Source organism: Neophocaena asiaeorientalis, unplaced genomic scaffold, assembly GCF_003031525.2.
Source record: "Neophocaena asiaeorientalis asiaeorientalis breed wild unplaced genomic scaffold, Neophocaena_asiaeorientalis_V1.1 scaffold212, whole genome shotgun sequence".
Lineage (NCBI taxonomy): Eukaryota > Metazoa > Chordata > Mammalia > Artiodactyla > Phocoenidae > Neophocaena > Neophocaena asiaeorientalis.
In genome coordinates, this window is record NW_020174046.1 from 4,789,700 (window position 1) to 4,807,321 (window position 17,622).

The 17,622-nt window shown below is 43.4% G+C and overlaps 2 protein-coding genes across 11 annotated transcripts in view; one reads left to right on the plus strand and one right to left on the minus strand.

The window, feature by feature from the left end:
* Nucleotides 1–1,085: 1,085 nt before the first annotated feature.
* On the minus strand, nucleotides 1,086–1,866 carry LOC112405519 (neural Wiskott-Aldrich syndrome protein-like). The gene is made up of 2 exons (XM_024753948.1): nucleotides 1,587–1,866; nucleotides 1,086–1,204 (listed from the first exon to the last, which is right to left on the minus strand). Exons 1-2 carry the CDS (start codon nucleotides 1,864–1,866, stop codon nucleotides 1,086–1,088), a joined length of 399 nt encoding a protein of 132 aa, XP_024609716.1.
* Nucleotides 1,588–17,622, plus strand: part of LMO7 (LIM domain 7) — a 195,687-nt gene continuing 179,652 nt past the window's right edge. For 3 of the 10 annotated variants that reach the window (XM_024753953.1, XM_024753955.1, XM_024753957.1), the window contains exon 1: nucleotides 1,915–2,212. In XM_024753953.1, the coding sequence (XP_024609721.1) occupies nucleotides 2,114–2,212 (99 nt within the window). In that variant the 5' untranslated portion in view covers nucleotides 1,915–2,113. Of the gene's footprint in view, nucleotides 1,657–1,913; nucleotides 2,213–17,622 lie in introns of those variants that run through there. The other 7 variants (XM_024753952.1, XM_024753956.1, XM_024753954.1 and 4 more) reach the window with 7 other exon arrangements.

Below are 17,622 nucleotides of genomic sequence, written 5' to 3' on the forward strand. Positions count from 1 at the left end.
AGCAGGAACAACTGTGAGCTCTTCTAAACAGACCCACTGATTACAGACAACGCCAGTGAAAAAAGGGTTGGATGAAAATAAACATAACAAAGTCCTCTAGAAGTCACCCCAATCGGGAAGGATGCTGGTGAAATCTTTATTCAGAAGTGTAAATGAATTTAATCCAGCCTTTAGATCTAACTTCTAGGTAACAGGAAAGAGTGAGGGAAGAGAAATATGTTGAACACACCACAAAGAAGCCATAAGACAAATCTAGAAGTCTGCCTCGTTTCTTTTTAAGAAGATAATGTCATTCGAAAAAGGGGGAGGGGGTAGAGTGGGAGAGAAGGAGGAGGCTATTCTAGGCTAAAAAAAAAAGAGGTAACCGAACGCAATGTGTGGTTATTGTTTGAATTCTGGTCTAAGTCAGCTGTAAAAGACATTCTGGAATCCATTGTAGGAATTTGAATCTGGACTGGGCATATGTTAATACTAAGTAATTAAGGTTAGCTTTAGTTAGGTGTGAAAATGGTAATATAGTTATGTAGAAAAGCGTTCTTTAAAGAACGAGATGTATATTATAATACTTAGAGAGGAAATATCTATCTTTTTTAAAAAAAATTATTTTATTTATTTATTTTTGTCTGCGTTGGGTCTTTGCCGCGCGCGGGCTTTCTCTAGTTGTGGCGAGCGGGGGCTACTCTTGGTTACGGTGCACAGGCTTCTCATTGCGGTGGCTTCTCTTGTTGCGGAGCACGGGCTCTAGGCGCGCGGGCTTCAGTAGTTGTGTCATGTGGGCTTAGCTGCTCCACGGCATGTGGGATCTTCCCGGCCCAGGGCTCGAACCCGTGTCCCCTGCATTGGCAGACGGACTCCCAACCACTGCGCCACCAGGGAAGCCCTGAAATATCTATTTTTAAGTAGGAAATATGTGTATTTTCAGCAGAAAATGTGATGAGGTAAATAAGGCAAAACTAGGTTTTAGCTATCCATTATACTAGTCTCTCTGCTCTTTGACGTCGTTTTGCATCATAAAGAGGATCAACCAGGAAAAAAAAAAAAAAAAAAAAAGGGATGGCTTCCTTTACCGGAGTAAGAATCGATCTTTATCTTCTTCTAACAGTGACAACATCAACGTGTGGGCCCGGATAGGGCTTCAGGAGCATGAAGCGAAATTCCATGGAGCCTAGACAGACGAGCAGGTTCCTTTCCAGAGATCTGATTTCTGTGGGAAAAGAACCCGCGTAAGGCAACCCTTGAGCCTCCGACCCTCCAGTCCTGCTCACCTACCCAGGCCTCCTGCGGATGGTGAATAACCCGTCAGCTTACTGCTCCCTAAGTGTTCCCAGACCACGCAGGGTGGCGGGTGTGACGCTCAGGGTGAGGGCGGGAGAATGCTGGGTTCCCCTCCTCTCCGACCCTTCGCGGAGGGATGGGGCCTGAGTGGCAGGTATCTTCCACCTCACCCACCTGGAAGCGAAGCGGAGAGGGTCTGGCCCAGGCTGGGGGAAATGGGCCGCACATGCCAAGGCCACTACCCTCACCTGCCGCCAGGAGAGCTCTGGCCGCGGCAGGGGGCGGAGACCCGGGAGTGCGGACGTCCTCACCTGGCGGCGGGGCGGGCGCGCAGCGGACTCCGCCGGAGAGGGAGCGGCGCGCTGCGAAGTCGGGCCGCAGGTGAGGGCGGCGGGCTGGGCCGCGCTCCACCGCGGGGGACGTTTTTTGGCTGGGAAAGGTGCAGTTGTGAGCAGCTATTCCTGGTGTGTCAGGCGGGCCGGGCGGCCGCGAGCCCTGGGGGCGCCTCTTCCTGGGGCCCCGGCAGAGGGAAGGCGGCCAGGCGGCCGGAGGCGGGAAGGATGCGGACAGGATGCGGGCGCGGGGGCGCATCTATCCTCTGGGCTGGTGCTGCGCGCCGCCTCTGGTAACCCTCTCCGCCTCCCGCGCTGTGCCTGGGTCTCCGCGGCGTTTTCAGGAGTTTAGAGAAAGCCCCGGCTTCAAGTTCTCGTGGGTTCGAAACTTTACCGAACTGCAGGGCGCAACCAAGGGTCAGAGAGTCCGGGCGTCTTGCAGCCGGAGAGAGGCCGGAGCAGCGGGCCGGACGCGCGCGATACTCCCGCCTTTCCGCGCACCCACTATGTCTCTCTCTCCCCCTCTCCCCCTAGTTCTGGAAGTGATGGAGGAGGCGGAGGCCGACTGCGCCCTAGCGTTCGCCGAGGCCCAGAGATGGGTGGAGGTGAGTGCCTTTACTCCTCTTCTTTCCACAAGAGTTGGCGGCCTTGCGGCCGCTCCCGCCACTCTACTTTCAGCCGCCTCCCGGACCTTAGCTTGCGCAGCGCCTCAGTCTGGTTCGCTCAGCAGTTTGGGGGACTTTGCAAGTTCTGCGCCTCCTATGATTTAACGTCTAGTGAAGCTTAGCGCTGCCCTCCCCCCCGACGGTCTCGCTGGCTTCCCTGGAGCTTTTCTGCCAGGACAGAGTCGAGAGCTTGGCCCCGCGGGTTTGGGGACCGCGCATCTCTGTGGAGCAGCCCACGTCCGCGCCAGGACGCCTGGGATGTACCTGCTGGGCAGAGACGGCCCAGGGTCCTCGGGAGCGTTTCTTTGGGGTGGCTAGAAGTGTAAATGCCTGAAACATACCTGCTTGGGCAGCGTATTGTGTGTTGTGTGGGAGGGCGGATGGAGGAGGTTAGACACCTGTGGCGCACCTAGAGAGATGCTTTCTCCGAGGCAGCTTCTGGAGCCCAGAGTGTGTGAGTCAAGGCGCGTACGTTTTCCAAAGTCGGCATTGATAAGACTAAGATATCCTGAAATCACTTACTCAAGGGTTGTTAGTTTCCCAGCTGTGCCTCAGGGAGGAGATCTTCCATTCCCCTCTTTGGCGTTAAAAAGGAGATGGTCTCTTGGAAGTTCCTTGATCAACGCATTAGGGTTACGTTTGTCTGTAGAAAGTTAACACCAGGACTTCTAGCCGTTTTATTATTGGATGAAAAAGATGACCTTTATAATGATGCTAAAGAAGTCTTCGGAGCAAATGTGAATCAGGAACCAAAAGTATTGCGTTTACCAGCCTTGCAGTCATTTAAGGGTTATTGATGTCACGTGCTGGTCTACTCAGCGTATTTAAAAATTCAAATTAGGATTAAAGGTTATTCCATGGAAAAACAAAATATTCAAGAATCCCAAAGCAAGCAGTACTTTAAAACAATTCATTTCTCCTTAAAGAAGTAAATTATGTATGTGGGGAAAAAAAAGATAAACTTTAAATGTTATGTTTTTCACGCTAAAGGAAAGTGAACGTATCATTACCCACTAGACAGTGGCGGGAGATGGAGGTGGGGGCGTCTAAGAAATTAGCTTTGCCGTCTTTTTGTACTGAAACTTGAGCTGGTTTGAAGGTGACTTAGAACGGGGTGAGGGGAGCGCGTGGGGAGGTTGGGAGAAGAATAAACCCTGTATTCTGAATTGAAATGAGAGTGGAAAAATTCCAGCAATGTAGTTAAGGGAAATAACTTCCCCCATTCATAAACCTTGAAAAGTCAAGGCTTCCAAAGGTAATTTTCCATTAGCAGTATGTATACTGCATAATTTTAGAACTCAAACTTGCCCTTCTGTGTTTGAATGTTGAGATGGAGAGAGGGAGAAGGGAAGAAATATGGGGATACTTTTTTGGCCATACAGGGCTCCTGTGTGGAGTTTGTATCTGCAAGTTCTGTATTTGCTTCAGGGAATCTGTGAATATGGATGATTTCACATCCTTTCCTTTTTCAGTATACAGATTTTTGAAATCTAAACATTTTTTTGTGTGTGATAGCTTGCTTATAATTGGAGACTTCTGTGAGAAATTTGTATCTAATAAACTCTGGGGAGATGTGTTGTGATAAAAGATACCCCGTGTGCACGGTAAATGTGCTCATCTTCCCACCACCATCCCACTCCACCTAAAAGTGTTTGTCAGCAATGATTTGGCAACTCTGTAGAGTGCTTTGTTCATCATTAGCAGAAAGCCAAATCTTTCTAAAGGCTTTGCCATATAATTTTAATATGGTTAACTCTTATGAAATTAAAATCAAGTGACTTTTTTCCCCTAGTGCCACAGGGAGCGAGGCAGTACGTTCATTGAAGATATGTGAATAATTTACATATTCACATATACTTTTGGTATACTTGGGACATTGAAGTGACAGCATCGTGTTCACTGTTAGGTTTATGTTATTTCTCCAGTTAGTGTCCAAGTTTATCTGCCTCCTTAGCTTTGCCTTTATAACCAGAGCACGTATTTTAAAATATCGCTCTTGCCAAAAGAAGCAGAGTGAATGAGTGTCTCGTTCCACAACCACTTAACCCTGAGAACCCCTAATTTGAGGATAAAATATTGATTCCAAAGTGTATTTATAAACTACTTTGGAAAGCAAGGAAGATTATAGTGTAAATCTTTCTCCTGATTACTAATAGTTTTGCTCCATTTTTCCACTTCTGTCATACTTTCTTCTACATACATTGAAGCATAAGTGGTTCATTCATATATATATATATTTTTATATATACACAGTACACATATATAAACATATATGTATTATACTGTGTGAATTATATCATTCATATATATGTATTTATATATACATATAACACAAATAAATACATTAATATATTACATACTATAATATAGTATATGTATTGTATGTAATATGCATATAATATAATCTGCTACCTTTATTCTCAGCTGCAGCTTTGACCAATCCAAGGTCAGAAAACTCCGATAACCTTGTAAATCTTTGAAAGATGACCAGAGTCCATGGGCGTATGTCTTTGCCATTTCCATTCTCCATCAGCGATTTTAAATAACTAATATATTATTCCCACAACCAAAGTTAAAGTCTTAAATTTGTTTTGTTTTGGGAGGAGGGGAAAGGGTAAGGTGAGGGCTGGTGCTTGTTATTCTGCCGATTATTGTCATTTCATGACTCTTTTTGTTTATTTCAAAGTGTTTCTTCGATATTTAAAAGTGTACATATACTTCTGGTTAGTTTCATATTTGAAATCAAAACAAATGTAGGAACATAACCTTTTAAGGTAATTCAACATCATGATATTGGATTATTATCTGGTTGGAAATGTGGTTTGGAATATTAATAATGTGTTGAGCTAGTTTATGATTAAACACGGGTTGAAAGCCAAATAATGTAATGGTTTGAAGGCAGAGGCAGAGGGGAAGCTTGATTCTAGCAAGGTCATGGAGTGGGAGAGGAACTGGTAGAAAATGCAGCCTGGACCCTCTAATTTTAGTCCTTTTCTTCAGCACCTTTTAATTTTCTGTACCTAATAGTTGCCTCTGTCCCTCTGTTTATGGAGCATTTAAAAGCCTGTGATAAACAGACAAGGTACCAATGAAATTGAAAACTGAGTATATTGCTCATTGCATTGGTTGGTCACCCATTCCAGTCTGTGACTTAATGTTCCTATCTAGGTTGAGGTTTAAACACAGTAGTAATTTTTATGACTGGAGCGGATCAGGCTAACTTAATTCAACACCTTCCTGCTCACCTGCCCGTCCTGTTATCTCTGTGTTCGAAGTTTTCAGTATCACTGTCACCCTGTAGAAGGACCAAAGGGATGCCAACTTGAGCTCATTGCCATGCCTGGCACCAGAATATGAATCCTTCCCCAGTTACTTCCAACTGGTCTGTTTCTCCACCTGCCCCATTTTTGTCCTTTGGGAGTTGTGTGCTGGTCGTCACTTTTGTTTGCGTTTAGTGCTAAGTTTTTAAAGAATCGCACTCTCTGGGTCCCCCATTGATATTTACAAAATTCCCCTAAGTGGTTTCCCTCTTTCTCTGTAAACTGCATCCCTTCTACGGGTGGTTTCCAACCTGTGGTCTGGCATGAAAAGGTTTGCTGGGTGCACTTGAATCCTCAGTGCATACCAGTGTTGTCAATAGACTAAATGAGGGTCTTATGATTTGTACTGTTGCTTTTCAAATGGATGTAGAGCGACGTAAACAGACAAGATACCAATGCATTTGAAAATGTTACTGAATTCATAGAAGCATTTCTGGTAATTATATATAATTTCAATTAACGGATATTAAGCTTGAAAAGACTCTGATGGTAAAACTTTGTTTAAAATTTTAAATGTTAGAAAGCAATTCTTACACTAGCTGTTGCAATTAAAATTAGTTTTTCAGAATATAAACCTGATTTTGTTTTTTGTTTTCTGAGGAGCCATGAAAAGATTTTAAAAGTCCGCATTTACATTAAGCTGTAAAGTGTAGCATTCACAGCCCTTTACAATCTGGTCTCCGTCTGTATATCTATCTTTATTTTTCGCTCATTTTCTCCATTACTATTTGCATAGTTGCCAGATAGCATAGACATTAAAAGCACAGATTTGTACAGATATCCCCAGAACTTATTTATCTTATAACTAGAAGTTTGTACCTTTTGATCACCTTCATCCAATTCATGATGACTGCAATTAACACTGCTGTACAGTATATTTGAAAGTTACTAAGAGAGTAAATCTTAAAAGTTCTCATTACAAGGAAAAAAGTTTTTTGTAACTATATGAGGAGACGGATGTTGACTGAGCTTCCTGTGGTAAACATCTCACAATATATGTCAAATTGTTAGGTGGTACACCTTTAACTCATACCAAGCTGTGTGCCAATTAAATCTCAATAAAGCTGAAAAAAACCCCAAAGCACCGTTTTGGAATCAGATCATTGTTCAGGTCCTGGCTCAGCTTCTTAAATGCTGTAGGCCTCAGTCAGTGTTCTTCCTTGAGCCTCCAGTGGTGCTTACGCCAGTTGAATGAGATGCTGACTGTAAAGGAATTAGTGCTCCCTAATCCTTGCTTGTGTTTCCCTGCCCCACACAGGGTGCTGTTGTCTCACCTCCAGGCTGTTGTGTGTGGAATGCCTGCTATTCCTTGTTTACCTAATATGTGTTGCTTCTCTGCATTCTTCCGTGCTTGGGCTCTACAGTCAAGCTTTATGTGAAGCCTTTTCTCGGCCACCAAGCCTCCACCCCACCCATTCCTTCCTTATCACTATTGGTTGTATGGATTTTTCTTTTTTGCTCTCTGTGGTATAATTACAAACATTCTTCTGTATTAGACCAGGCGCTAACTGAGGGCAGGAACAATAGCTAGTCTTTTGCTTGAGGACTTAGCACAGTTCCAGGCAAACACTTGTTGAGTGAATGTACAGTCCTAAGGCTGGAGCTTTAATGAAACCTAAGGACCAGGACTCTTTCCTTCTCTCAGTGGAAATGTGCATCAGAGTCCAAAGCTGAGCTTGCTGCTTTGGCATTTGGTTGGGACCAGCTACAAGATACGCGTTCATCTGGGTGCCAGTGTGTACTTACCTGTTTACGCAGTATTTCCTCTTCTGCCCCAACCCTGTTCCTGAGTGATGTCACTCTACTCCTGCCTTTTAGTTACTGGTTTCCCTCATGGGGACTTATTCAGTCGTTCTGTTATCCAGAAAATGCCTATGAAGTGCCTACTCTGTACCAGGCACTTGCTGGGCTTACTGATTCAACTGCCAATTCTTTAGTATCTTTCTAGGACCTCCAGACAGAGTGCACCCCGTGAGGAGCAGACATGCAAACAGACCCTGCAGTGCCATCAGATAATTGCTCTGATGGAATTTTGCCCCGTGTATAGTGATGGCACCTGGGAGGCAGCCTGAGCTCACAGAGGAGGCAGCACTTGAGTCGAGGCTGGAGTGGGGCTAACACCTTTTCCCCCTGAGCCAGAGCATTGTGACTTCGTAATTTGTTGACAGATCTTGAGGTTGCATACAGCACAACTTTCAGGAGTTGCTTGGAGTAGTTTATTTATTTATTTATATTATTTTTTACATTTAAAAAAAATTTATTTATTTCTGGCTGCTTTGGGTCATTGTTGCTGCGTATGGGCTTTCTCTAGTTGTGGCGAGCAGGGGCTGCTCTTTGTTGCGGTGTGCAGGCTTCTCATTGCGGTGGCTTCTCTTGTTGCGGAGCACGGGCTCTAGGCACGCGGGCTTCAGTAGTTGTGGCACATGGGCTCAGTAGTTGTGGCTCGTGGGCTCTGGAGTGCAGGCTCAGTAGTTGTGGTGCTTGGGCTTCGTTGCTCCGCGGCATGTGGGATCTTCCTAGAACAGGGCTCGAACTCGTGTCCCCTGCACTGGCAGTCAGATTCTTAACCACTGCGCCACCAGGGAAGCCCCAGAGTAGTTTATTTTTGTTCAGGTAACCTTTGCATGCAGTGAAATGCATAGGTTTTAAGTGTAGAGTTGCAGGATATACCTTTTTGTCAAACGTATAGGCCCATGTACCCAGCACCCCAATCAACTTATTGAATATTTTTACCACTCAAGAACGTTTCCTTCCAGAAGGGCACATCAGTCTTTACCTCTCCACTCTTCAGATTTCTAGCATCATAGATTTCTCAGGGCAGTTGTGAGCAGCCAAGGAGTGTCTTGATGTCAGTTTGTTTCTTTTTTCTTTATGCAGCATCTTCCTATTTCTTAAACACATCCTCTTTATTTAGCAAATAAGAAAGGATCCTAGGACAGGAGGGGTGGCGAGAGATAAGGGCGTTCACAGAATTCTCTTGGGAAGGAACTGATTCACACAAAGAGGAACCAGGGCAGAGATGCTGTTAGAATAGCTTGATTCCAGGAAGGGTAAACAGATATGACAAGGTATTTCCTGAGGAAGTGGGAGGATTCTAGCAGTGTCAGTCATTCTGGATCCTTTCAGTGTACTGGTACACTGAAAGCTAGAAGTGGACCTCTTCTTAAAGTGGGGGAAAATACTAGGAACTGGTACCTTTAATAAAACAGAGTGTTCTTGAACCGGCTAGAGAGATATGAACTCCCTGGGCCAAAGGAAATGAATGATTTTTTGGTTCTTTTTTTTTTTTTTTTTTTTTTTTTTTTGCGGTACGCGGGCTTCTCACTGCTGTGGCCTCTCCCGTTGCGGAGCACAGGCTCCGGACGCACAGGCTCAGCGGCCATGGCTCACGGGCGCAGCCGCTCCGCGGCATGTGGGATCTTCCCGGCCCGGGGCACGAACTTGTGGCCCCTGCATCAGCAGGCGGACTCTCAACCACTGCGCCACCAGGGAAGCCCGATTTTTTGGTTCTTGATGCACATCATCAAGTCACTCTGTGAAAGCTTTGTGCTAATTTGCAGCCATGAGCAGAGGCTGGGGGCCCCAGCCTCTCATTATTCTGGCCAGAATTAGAAATTGTCATTTGTATTTTCCCTCTAAATAAATAGATGAAAGATGTACATTCTACTTTTTCTTAGGTCACTAATGAAGTTAAACATTTGTCTAACCGATGACTCATTGGGTTTTTTCCAGTGAGGAAAGGTGAAGCTGAAACATGGAGGGTTCTACCTCCTCTAAATTAGGTCGCAAAAGGCTCAGAGGGCCCCTGGCCTGGTGACGTAAGTCTCTAAGTTCATAGGCCAGGGTAGGGCCATTGAGGAAGCGTCCCCTGAGTTGTCTCACTTTGCTTTTGGGTTGTTTGGAGATAGGCAGGCCCGTTGAGTTCTGAACACAATTATGAGGTAAAGAATGGAACAGTTGGCTGTTTTGAGGAATTCTTAAAGCTTCTCCGAGGCTGAGAGAGGAATAATTTCCCCGGTGTGTGGAAGGAAGTGTGCGATCCGTTCAACCCGTTGGGCTCTTGGCCTTCTGTGCGGTGCTCCAGGGCGCTCTGTCTCTGGACGCCCAGAGGGCTTCGGGTGGTCAGGGATTTCTGCTGAGGCTAACTGGCTCCTTTTATCTCCTCCTTCCTTTCAAAATCACTTCTCGACATAACAGCATTTGAGTTTTAGAAAAGCACTAGTTTTGACAACGTTAGTTAAGAAAAACCAAGCAACAGCACATTTACCTGATTCTTTTAGTTCGGAGAAATCGATTGTAGGTGAACTCTTTCATCTATTACGTCTATTATCTGCAGATTGAATTGTCCATATTGTTCCTTTGCTCTACAGTCCCTGACTGACAGTTCTCAGGTTCTTGTTGAACAAATGAAAGTTTTGTGTCCAGTCAAAAGCTTGGCTGATTTAATTGATGTCTGTAGATCTCCTTAAATCTCTTAACTGTCAAAAATGTATCTGAACCCGAGGAAATGATAAACTATGTGTTGTACCCGTGTTTACTCTTTCCAAAGGTAATTGTCGGGTATGTTTCTTTAAAAACACTTCTGATGTACTCAAAGCTCTTAACAAGGATGATACCTGTCATATATGCACAGCTCTGAAAACAGGTTTAGCACACTCACTCTGCCACTTACAGGTGAATCGCCACACGGCCCCATAAACAGCCTTTTCGAAGACTGTAAAATCCTCCCTGATAGGCTTCTCGAAGCCTGGTTCTAATTCCCGGGTACAGGATGCTCAGTTTGGTACCTACGTGTGTTTAGAGGATAGTGCATGCCCTAGACATCACATCTGTCTTTAAGTACCTGGGGGATTGTCTTAAGGAGAGAGAATAGAAAAGTCTTCTGTGGGCTTAGAGGGGAGAACTGGTAGTAACTGATTGAGCACAGTGAGACTTTTGACTCAGGTATTTTAAAGACCCTTCTATAAATAAAGAGCTGTCCTACACCAGAATGGACTGACTTGAATGGTGGGTTACCGCCGAGTGAAGGTTTTCCAAGAGCGGGTAAGTAACTGACAATTAAAGCAACTAGTATTTATTTTTTTAACTATGTGGAAGACGTGGCTAGAGCATCATACCCACGTGCTCTTATAATGAAGGACTATTATTACCCAAATACGTGTGTGTGTGTGTGTGTGTGTGTGTGTGTGTTTCCAGATGAGAAAAAAGAAGGGTGACAGGTAAAATAATTTGCTCAAGGAAACACTAGAACTAGTAAGTGGTGGTTGGGGATTTGAACCCAAGCAGTCTGACTCTTAATCAGTATATGCTGCTGTTCAAGAGGGACACCGGTCGGTAAATCGTGGTGAAGGATTTATAGATCAGGAAGAGAATGGGCTGTCAGTCTTCACTCCACCTAAAGCTGTAAGATTAGCTGCTTTCTGTTTATGACAACTCCTCCACACACAACAGGTTCTGTCTTGTGATGTTAGTGCCTGGAAAGCTCATGATCGAATATTATGTAAGCTGCAGTGTTGCTAACAGACACTCTTGAGCAATTGCGGACTTTAGGTTTGTATGTTCTGGTGTATCTAAGTGCTCCATAAACCCTTGAAAGTGTTACAAAACGGAAACATGGTTATATGATGACACTGAGTTATACTTTGTACTAGAGTAGGAGGTAAATGATATCTAACTAGTTTCTTCTCTAAACAATTTATAAAATTCCCAGTTTTTTCTCTTATACTACCTGATTTTAAGTAGTACATGGTATACCAAAATTGTACAGTCTGTTACTGTATAGTGCTTCGAAATATATTTCATATTTTTGATGAGGATACTTTCTAGTTAGTGTTTTAGGCTTGTAAGGACTGAAGCCAAGATCATGATCAAAGATTTTGCATTCTTGACTAGATTTAAATTTGACTTAGGTGTCTGAGCTGGGAAGGAAATACCTGATTTATTATATCACCATTTCATACTATTCAAAGGAAGGGTGGTTGTTACCAACCTTGTTACAAACTTTCTCATTAGAGTTTGAGGTCTCTCATTCTACCTGAGGAAGGAGAAAATAAACAAGCATTTTACCTTTACTTCTTGAGGGGTGGCTAATCAATTTGGAATTTTACCCTATCGCCTGAAAAAATATCGTCCATCTATCAGTAGCGTCAGACATAGTTGGCCACACCTTCCTTCTTGAAACATTTCCTTCAATTGCCCTCTGGGTTTTTCTCCCATTTAACTTGATATTTCTGATTTTCCTTTGCTGAATCGTAATTATTTGGGTAAATATTAGAGTGCCCTGGGGTTCATTCATCTTTCCGTGTTGTCTCTTCTTTGTCTACAACCTCTCCCTTGCGGGTGTTATAAGATCCATAGCTTTGTACACCTTCTGTGTGCTGATAGCTTCCACATTTATATTCCTGACCCTGACATTGTGTCTAACACCCCCCTCATATATGTATGTGTATACAGACACACACAGTCTCAAGATTTCCAATTGTAGGTCAAATAGGCACATCACACTTTGTTCAAAACAAAATTCTTAGTTCCTCTCCCTCCCTACCACCACCTACTCATCCTCTCAATGTTTCCCATTTTAGTAAATGGCACCACCGTTCACTCACTTGCTCAGGTTCCCAACTTCGAAGTCACTGTTGCCTCCTATTTTTATCACACCCCACGCCCAGTCAGTCAAGAAATCCAAGTGGCTATATCTCCAGATACACCCAAGAATCTGACCACCTCTTAACATGTCCATCATCACCTCCCTGCTTCCAAAGTAACAGCCAGGTTCCTCTTTAAAAAAGTGAACCAGAGATTGTACATTCAACTCTTGCCCTCTCTTCCCTCCACAATAGCTACCATTACATTGAGAATAAAATCTGAGTTTTTAACCCATGGTCTCCAGGTCCCCACATGACCTATTCCCTGTTTGCCTATCTCCTCTCTGCTCCCACTCTCCATCTTGCTTGCCGTGCTCCAGTCATCCTGGCTTCCTGCTATTCCTTACATGTGAAAAGAAGGTTTTTATTTTAGGACATTTGCATTGCTGTTCCTTCTGCATGAAAGCATTTCCTTCACCTATTCAGATCTCAGCTTAAATGATACCTCCTCCTCCCTGTCTCCCTTTCTTTTTTTTATTTTTATTTTTTTTTTGTGGTACGCGGGCCTCTCACTGTTGCGGCCTCTCCCGCGCAGGCTCAGTGGCCATAGCTCACGGGCCCAGCCACTCCGCGGCATGTGGGATCCTCCCAGACCTGGGCATGAACCCGTGTCCCCTGCATCAGCAGGCGGACTCTCAACCACTGTGCCACCAGGGAAGCCCCCTGTCTCCCTTTCTATAAAATAATCAGCCTTGTGACCCCATACTCTTATATTTCATAGCACTTATCATCACTTGCTGTTGTATGATATATTTTTTGGTTTGGCTGTTACTCCCACAAGAATATGAGTGTTTTGATTTGTTTTCAAGCCTTGAATAGTACCAGGTATTTAGTAGGCACTCAATAAATGGATAAATAAATGGATGAATGAACAAATGTCTTTTAATTCTTTACAGTTGATGTCTTTCTCACTCTGATATGACTGACTTTCAGGCTGTGCTTCCCTCAATAAGACAAGTTGGTTTTGTTATATTAGGGTTTTGTTGGTTTTGTTTTTCTTGTTCAAGTTCCGTTCTGGATTGAGCAAGTTCAAAGCATGTTTTTAAGAAACAAGTTTCAACCATGTAAAATTGACTTTGCTCAACCAATTGTAAAGATGCCCAAGGGTAAGCAAGTATCGTAAGGTGAGAAACATCCTAGAAAATTTGAAGATGAGCCTCCTTAGCTGAATATCCTGCACTGGGGACAATGCATCGTCATGAAACTCTGGGTTTTAGTCATGAAAAAGATCTTATAACTCCCTGACTGGTGTCCTCCAGCTTGAGCATGGACCATCCCCAGGAGCTAACTGGAGACAGAGCAGAAGAAAATAGCTTTACCTTGTTCAAAAACAAAAGAAAATAATTAAAAATTTGAGAACAGAAACACTTCCTTCTGTCCCATCTCAGACATCCGAGTCTACTTCACGCTTTCCCAGTGTTGCACTTTATACCACTTTTTTCAGGAATCATTCTGAGATGGCACATAAAGCCGAGAAGCGCAGGTTTCCAGAAGAGCTTCATTCAGAAATGAGGGAAAAAGGGAAGCTGAAACTTTTTGCCTGTTTTTATGCAAGCGACTTTCTCTTAATGTGATTTAAAAACATTATTCCTGGGCTTCCCTGGTGGTGCAGTGGTTGAGAGTCCGCCTGCCGATGCAGGGGACGAGGGTTCGTGTCCCGGTCCGGGAGGATCCCACATGCTGCGGAGTGGCTGGGCCCGTGAGCCATGGCCGTCGAGCCTGCGTGTCCGGAGCCTGTGCTCCGCAGCGGGAGAGGCCACAGCAGTGAGAGGTCCGCGTACCGCCAAAAAAAAAAAATAAATAAAAAAGTTAAAAAATTATTCCTCCTAGCTGTCATATGGATTAAGCGATAGCTCTCTTTTCATAAATGGAATTTTTTATTCTGTAAGTTTCAGGTGGACAGCATTATAATTCGACATCTGTATACACTGCAAAGTGATCGGCAGCACAAGTCTAGCTACCATCTGTTAAATATAATTTCTTTACAGATGAGAAAAGAGCGGCTCAGAGAAGTAGAGTTTCTTTCCCAGCACTGCTGATACTGTTAGAACAAGTGTTTGAAGTTATATTTTTCTATCAGAAGAACTCAAGCTCTCAACCATTGCATTCACCTTCCTCTGTTTCTCTTCCTCTTTTATGACTGTACCTGCGTTTTTGGCATGTACACGCTGTGTTGTACTGTTCCATATGTCTGCCTCTGTCTCTCTTTTTTTCTTATTTCACAATTAAAAAGCATAAGAAAGTGCTTAGACTTAATATAAATATAAGTGATGTAAATTCACACTAAGATGTAAGTAGATACTGTTGAATAACTTCCTGCCGTTGGGATGAGACGGGCCTAGAGACAGCATGTGTGTGTGCGTGTGTGTGTATTGAGGAAGGGCAGGCTTGGGCACTGGCTTTGGTGGTTCTTCCTGGGGCTCGTCCTGACAGGGAAGAGACAGTCCCAGGGCAGCATGGGGATAAGTGTGAATGTGTTGGAGAGCATATCTCTGGGGAGATGGGAGAAGCATTTGGAGGCTCTTAGAGAAGGTCCTTCTGGAGCTGGACCAGAAAGACGATGGAACACAGTGTGCAGGGCAGTTGAGTTGGGTAGCGGTGTCACTGGCATGAGCAAGGGCCTCTTGGATTGTTCTGTTGGCAGGACAGAGAAGCTCACAGTCTACTTAGCGTGGAAGGTGCTTATTTGAAGGTAGTGAGAATTTCAAGCCCAAATTGTGGATAAAGAAGTTAATTTTTTTTTTCCTGTGAATGTCATGTCAGGTGATGTTGGAACCCATGGGACAGAATGGGACGGTGGAGGGGAAAGACCATATCACCTAGAAGATCAAGGTGCTTGCCTTGGGAGTCAGTGTCTTTTGTTAAGAGGAAAGGAAGAGCAAAGAGAGGTTGTGGTCCAAATGCAAGGTAGAAAACTAGGAGGGTGTTAGGGACCCTAAGGGAAGTGTTGGTTCCGTGAAAGGTAGAAAGGAAGAGGGTGGTCAGCAGTGTTCAGGACTAAAAGAAGTGATCAAGGGAAAAGAAAATGGAAAAAGGCCATTGAATTTGGCAAGAGACGTCTCTCACTTGTTGAAAATAGAGCTTTGGCTTGTTTGTGTGAGAGCCAAATGAAGCCTCAGGAAATCCTGCTGGGAAGTCTCAGTATAGGCGTGCGAGTGCCCTGAGAGAAGAGGTAAGGAGAGCTATTCAAGAAATCTAGATTCTCTTTACTTGTGTTAACAAATCCACTCCTTACCCCCAGCTTACATATACTAAATGTTCAAACCGTTCATACTTACGGGAAGTACACTCTAGGACAACAGGTCCGAAGGCATCATTGTGGTCTCTACATGAAGTACTAAAGTTGAAGCATACTGTTCTCTTTTAGACATCTGTGCCCTTCACGTGCTGAAGGTCATTTTAATCTCCTGAATTTATTTCCTGTTTCCTTAGCAGGGAAAATGTCTCTTTTGTCCTCAGGGTTTTTAGCTGATAATAACTTGGTAAAGTTACTTTGTTTATGGTATTTAGAATATCTTTTTTTTTTTAACATCTTTATCGGAGTATAATTGCTTTACAGTGGTGTGTTAGTTGCTGCTGTATAGCAAAGTGAATCATCTATACGTATACGTATATCCCCATGCCCCCTCCCTCTTGTGTCTCCCTCCCACACTCCCTATCCCACCCCTCTAGGTGGTCACAAAGCACTGAGCTGATCTCCCTCTGCAATGCGGCTGCTTCCCACTAGCTATCTGTTTTACATTTGGTAGTAAATGTAAAATAGATATTTGGTAGTTATTTTGGTAGATATTTGGTAGATATTTTATATTTGGTAGTGTATATATATCCATGCCACTCTCTCACTTCGTCCCAGCTTACCTTTCCCACTCCCTGTGTCCTCAAGTCCATTCTCTACATCTGCGTCTTTTATTCCTGTCCTGCCCCTAGGTTCATGAGAACCTTTTTCTTTTTAATTTTTAGATTCCATAAATATGTGTTAGCATACGGTATTTGTTTCTCTCTTTCTGACTTACTTCACTCTGTATGACAGTCTCTAGGTCCATTCACCTCACTGCAAGTAACTCTATTTCGTTTCTTTTTATGGATGAGTAATATTCCATTGTATATATGTGCCACATCTTCTTTATCCATAGAATAAATATAAATAGTTTTGATTTAGTGACTCTAAGAAGCTTAAGGTCATATTAACCAGAAAACAGATGGTAATAAAAGAAATAAAACGTTTAAAACTTTTAAATATCGATGCACATCGTTGCCATGAAGGTGTACATTTTTGGCCTGTTGGGTCTGTTTCTTTTCTGTGTTTAGCGTGGTATAGTGGCGAGAGTGGCAGGGTTTGAGGTAGTACTTCATAGGCATAGCTCGTACATGGCGGGTCCCAGAGTAAAAGGTGTGACATGGACAAGACACGTAGCATCCCTAGGCCTAAATTCTCACTGTAAAGTGAGGGTTGCAAGGTGGTGATAAGGTTTAAAAAGAAAGGAAATTTGGGAGATGTGTAGGTTACTCAACAAAGTGTCCGTGTTAGTAGTAGTATTCTACTTGCATCTGTACACAGTCAGAAAACAGATGATTAATTGATGACTTTTTTGGTTTTCCCTAGAATGGCTAATTTTTATGGATGTGTGTGTACGTGAGCGCATGTGTGCCTGTGTGTGTGTGAATCTCAAAATGCACTTAGATAACTTGCTGTGTATTCTAACCTCTGGTTTTCAAATATGGGTCTTTATTAAGTTCTTCTGTATTGTTCTTAAGCTGTGATAAAAAATCCTTTCATTTATAAGGACTTGAAGTTAGAATGAACAAATGCCTTATGAGTAATGAATTCTGTTTCTTTTCTTTGTTTGTTTTTACTTTTGTTTTTTTTTTGGCTGTGCTGCACAGCCTGCGGGATCCCAGTTCCCCACCTAGGGATCGAACCCTGGTGGGTTTGGCAGTGAAAGTACAGAGTCCCAACCACTGGACCACAGAGAATTCCCTGAATTCTCTTTCTTGATGATACTTCTGTCATCATCATCTCTCTAGGGACCCTCAAGTTCATTTTAGCACATCTTTGCTATTGATTCTTTCCTGTCAATGGACCTACAGTATAAATCTAAGGCTAGTCGACCTGCCTGAGACCTTTTAAGTTGAAGGAAGAGAATTCCATATTTATTGCACTGTTGAAAACACTGCCATATATTCTGTCCTCACTGCTGCTTTCCGTTCAGCTACTAGTTTCAGATCAGAGAGAAGGGTATGTAGATTACGTGCATTAAGATTCTTTTCACATAAATTGTTTTTTTCAAGTCTCTATGCATTACTGTTACTTCAGTTATTCTTTGTTCTTCATGCGTCTTTTTTATCCTTTAAGTTACTTTTCATGTTTTGTGTGTGTCTTTGAATC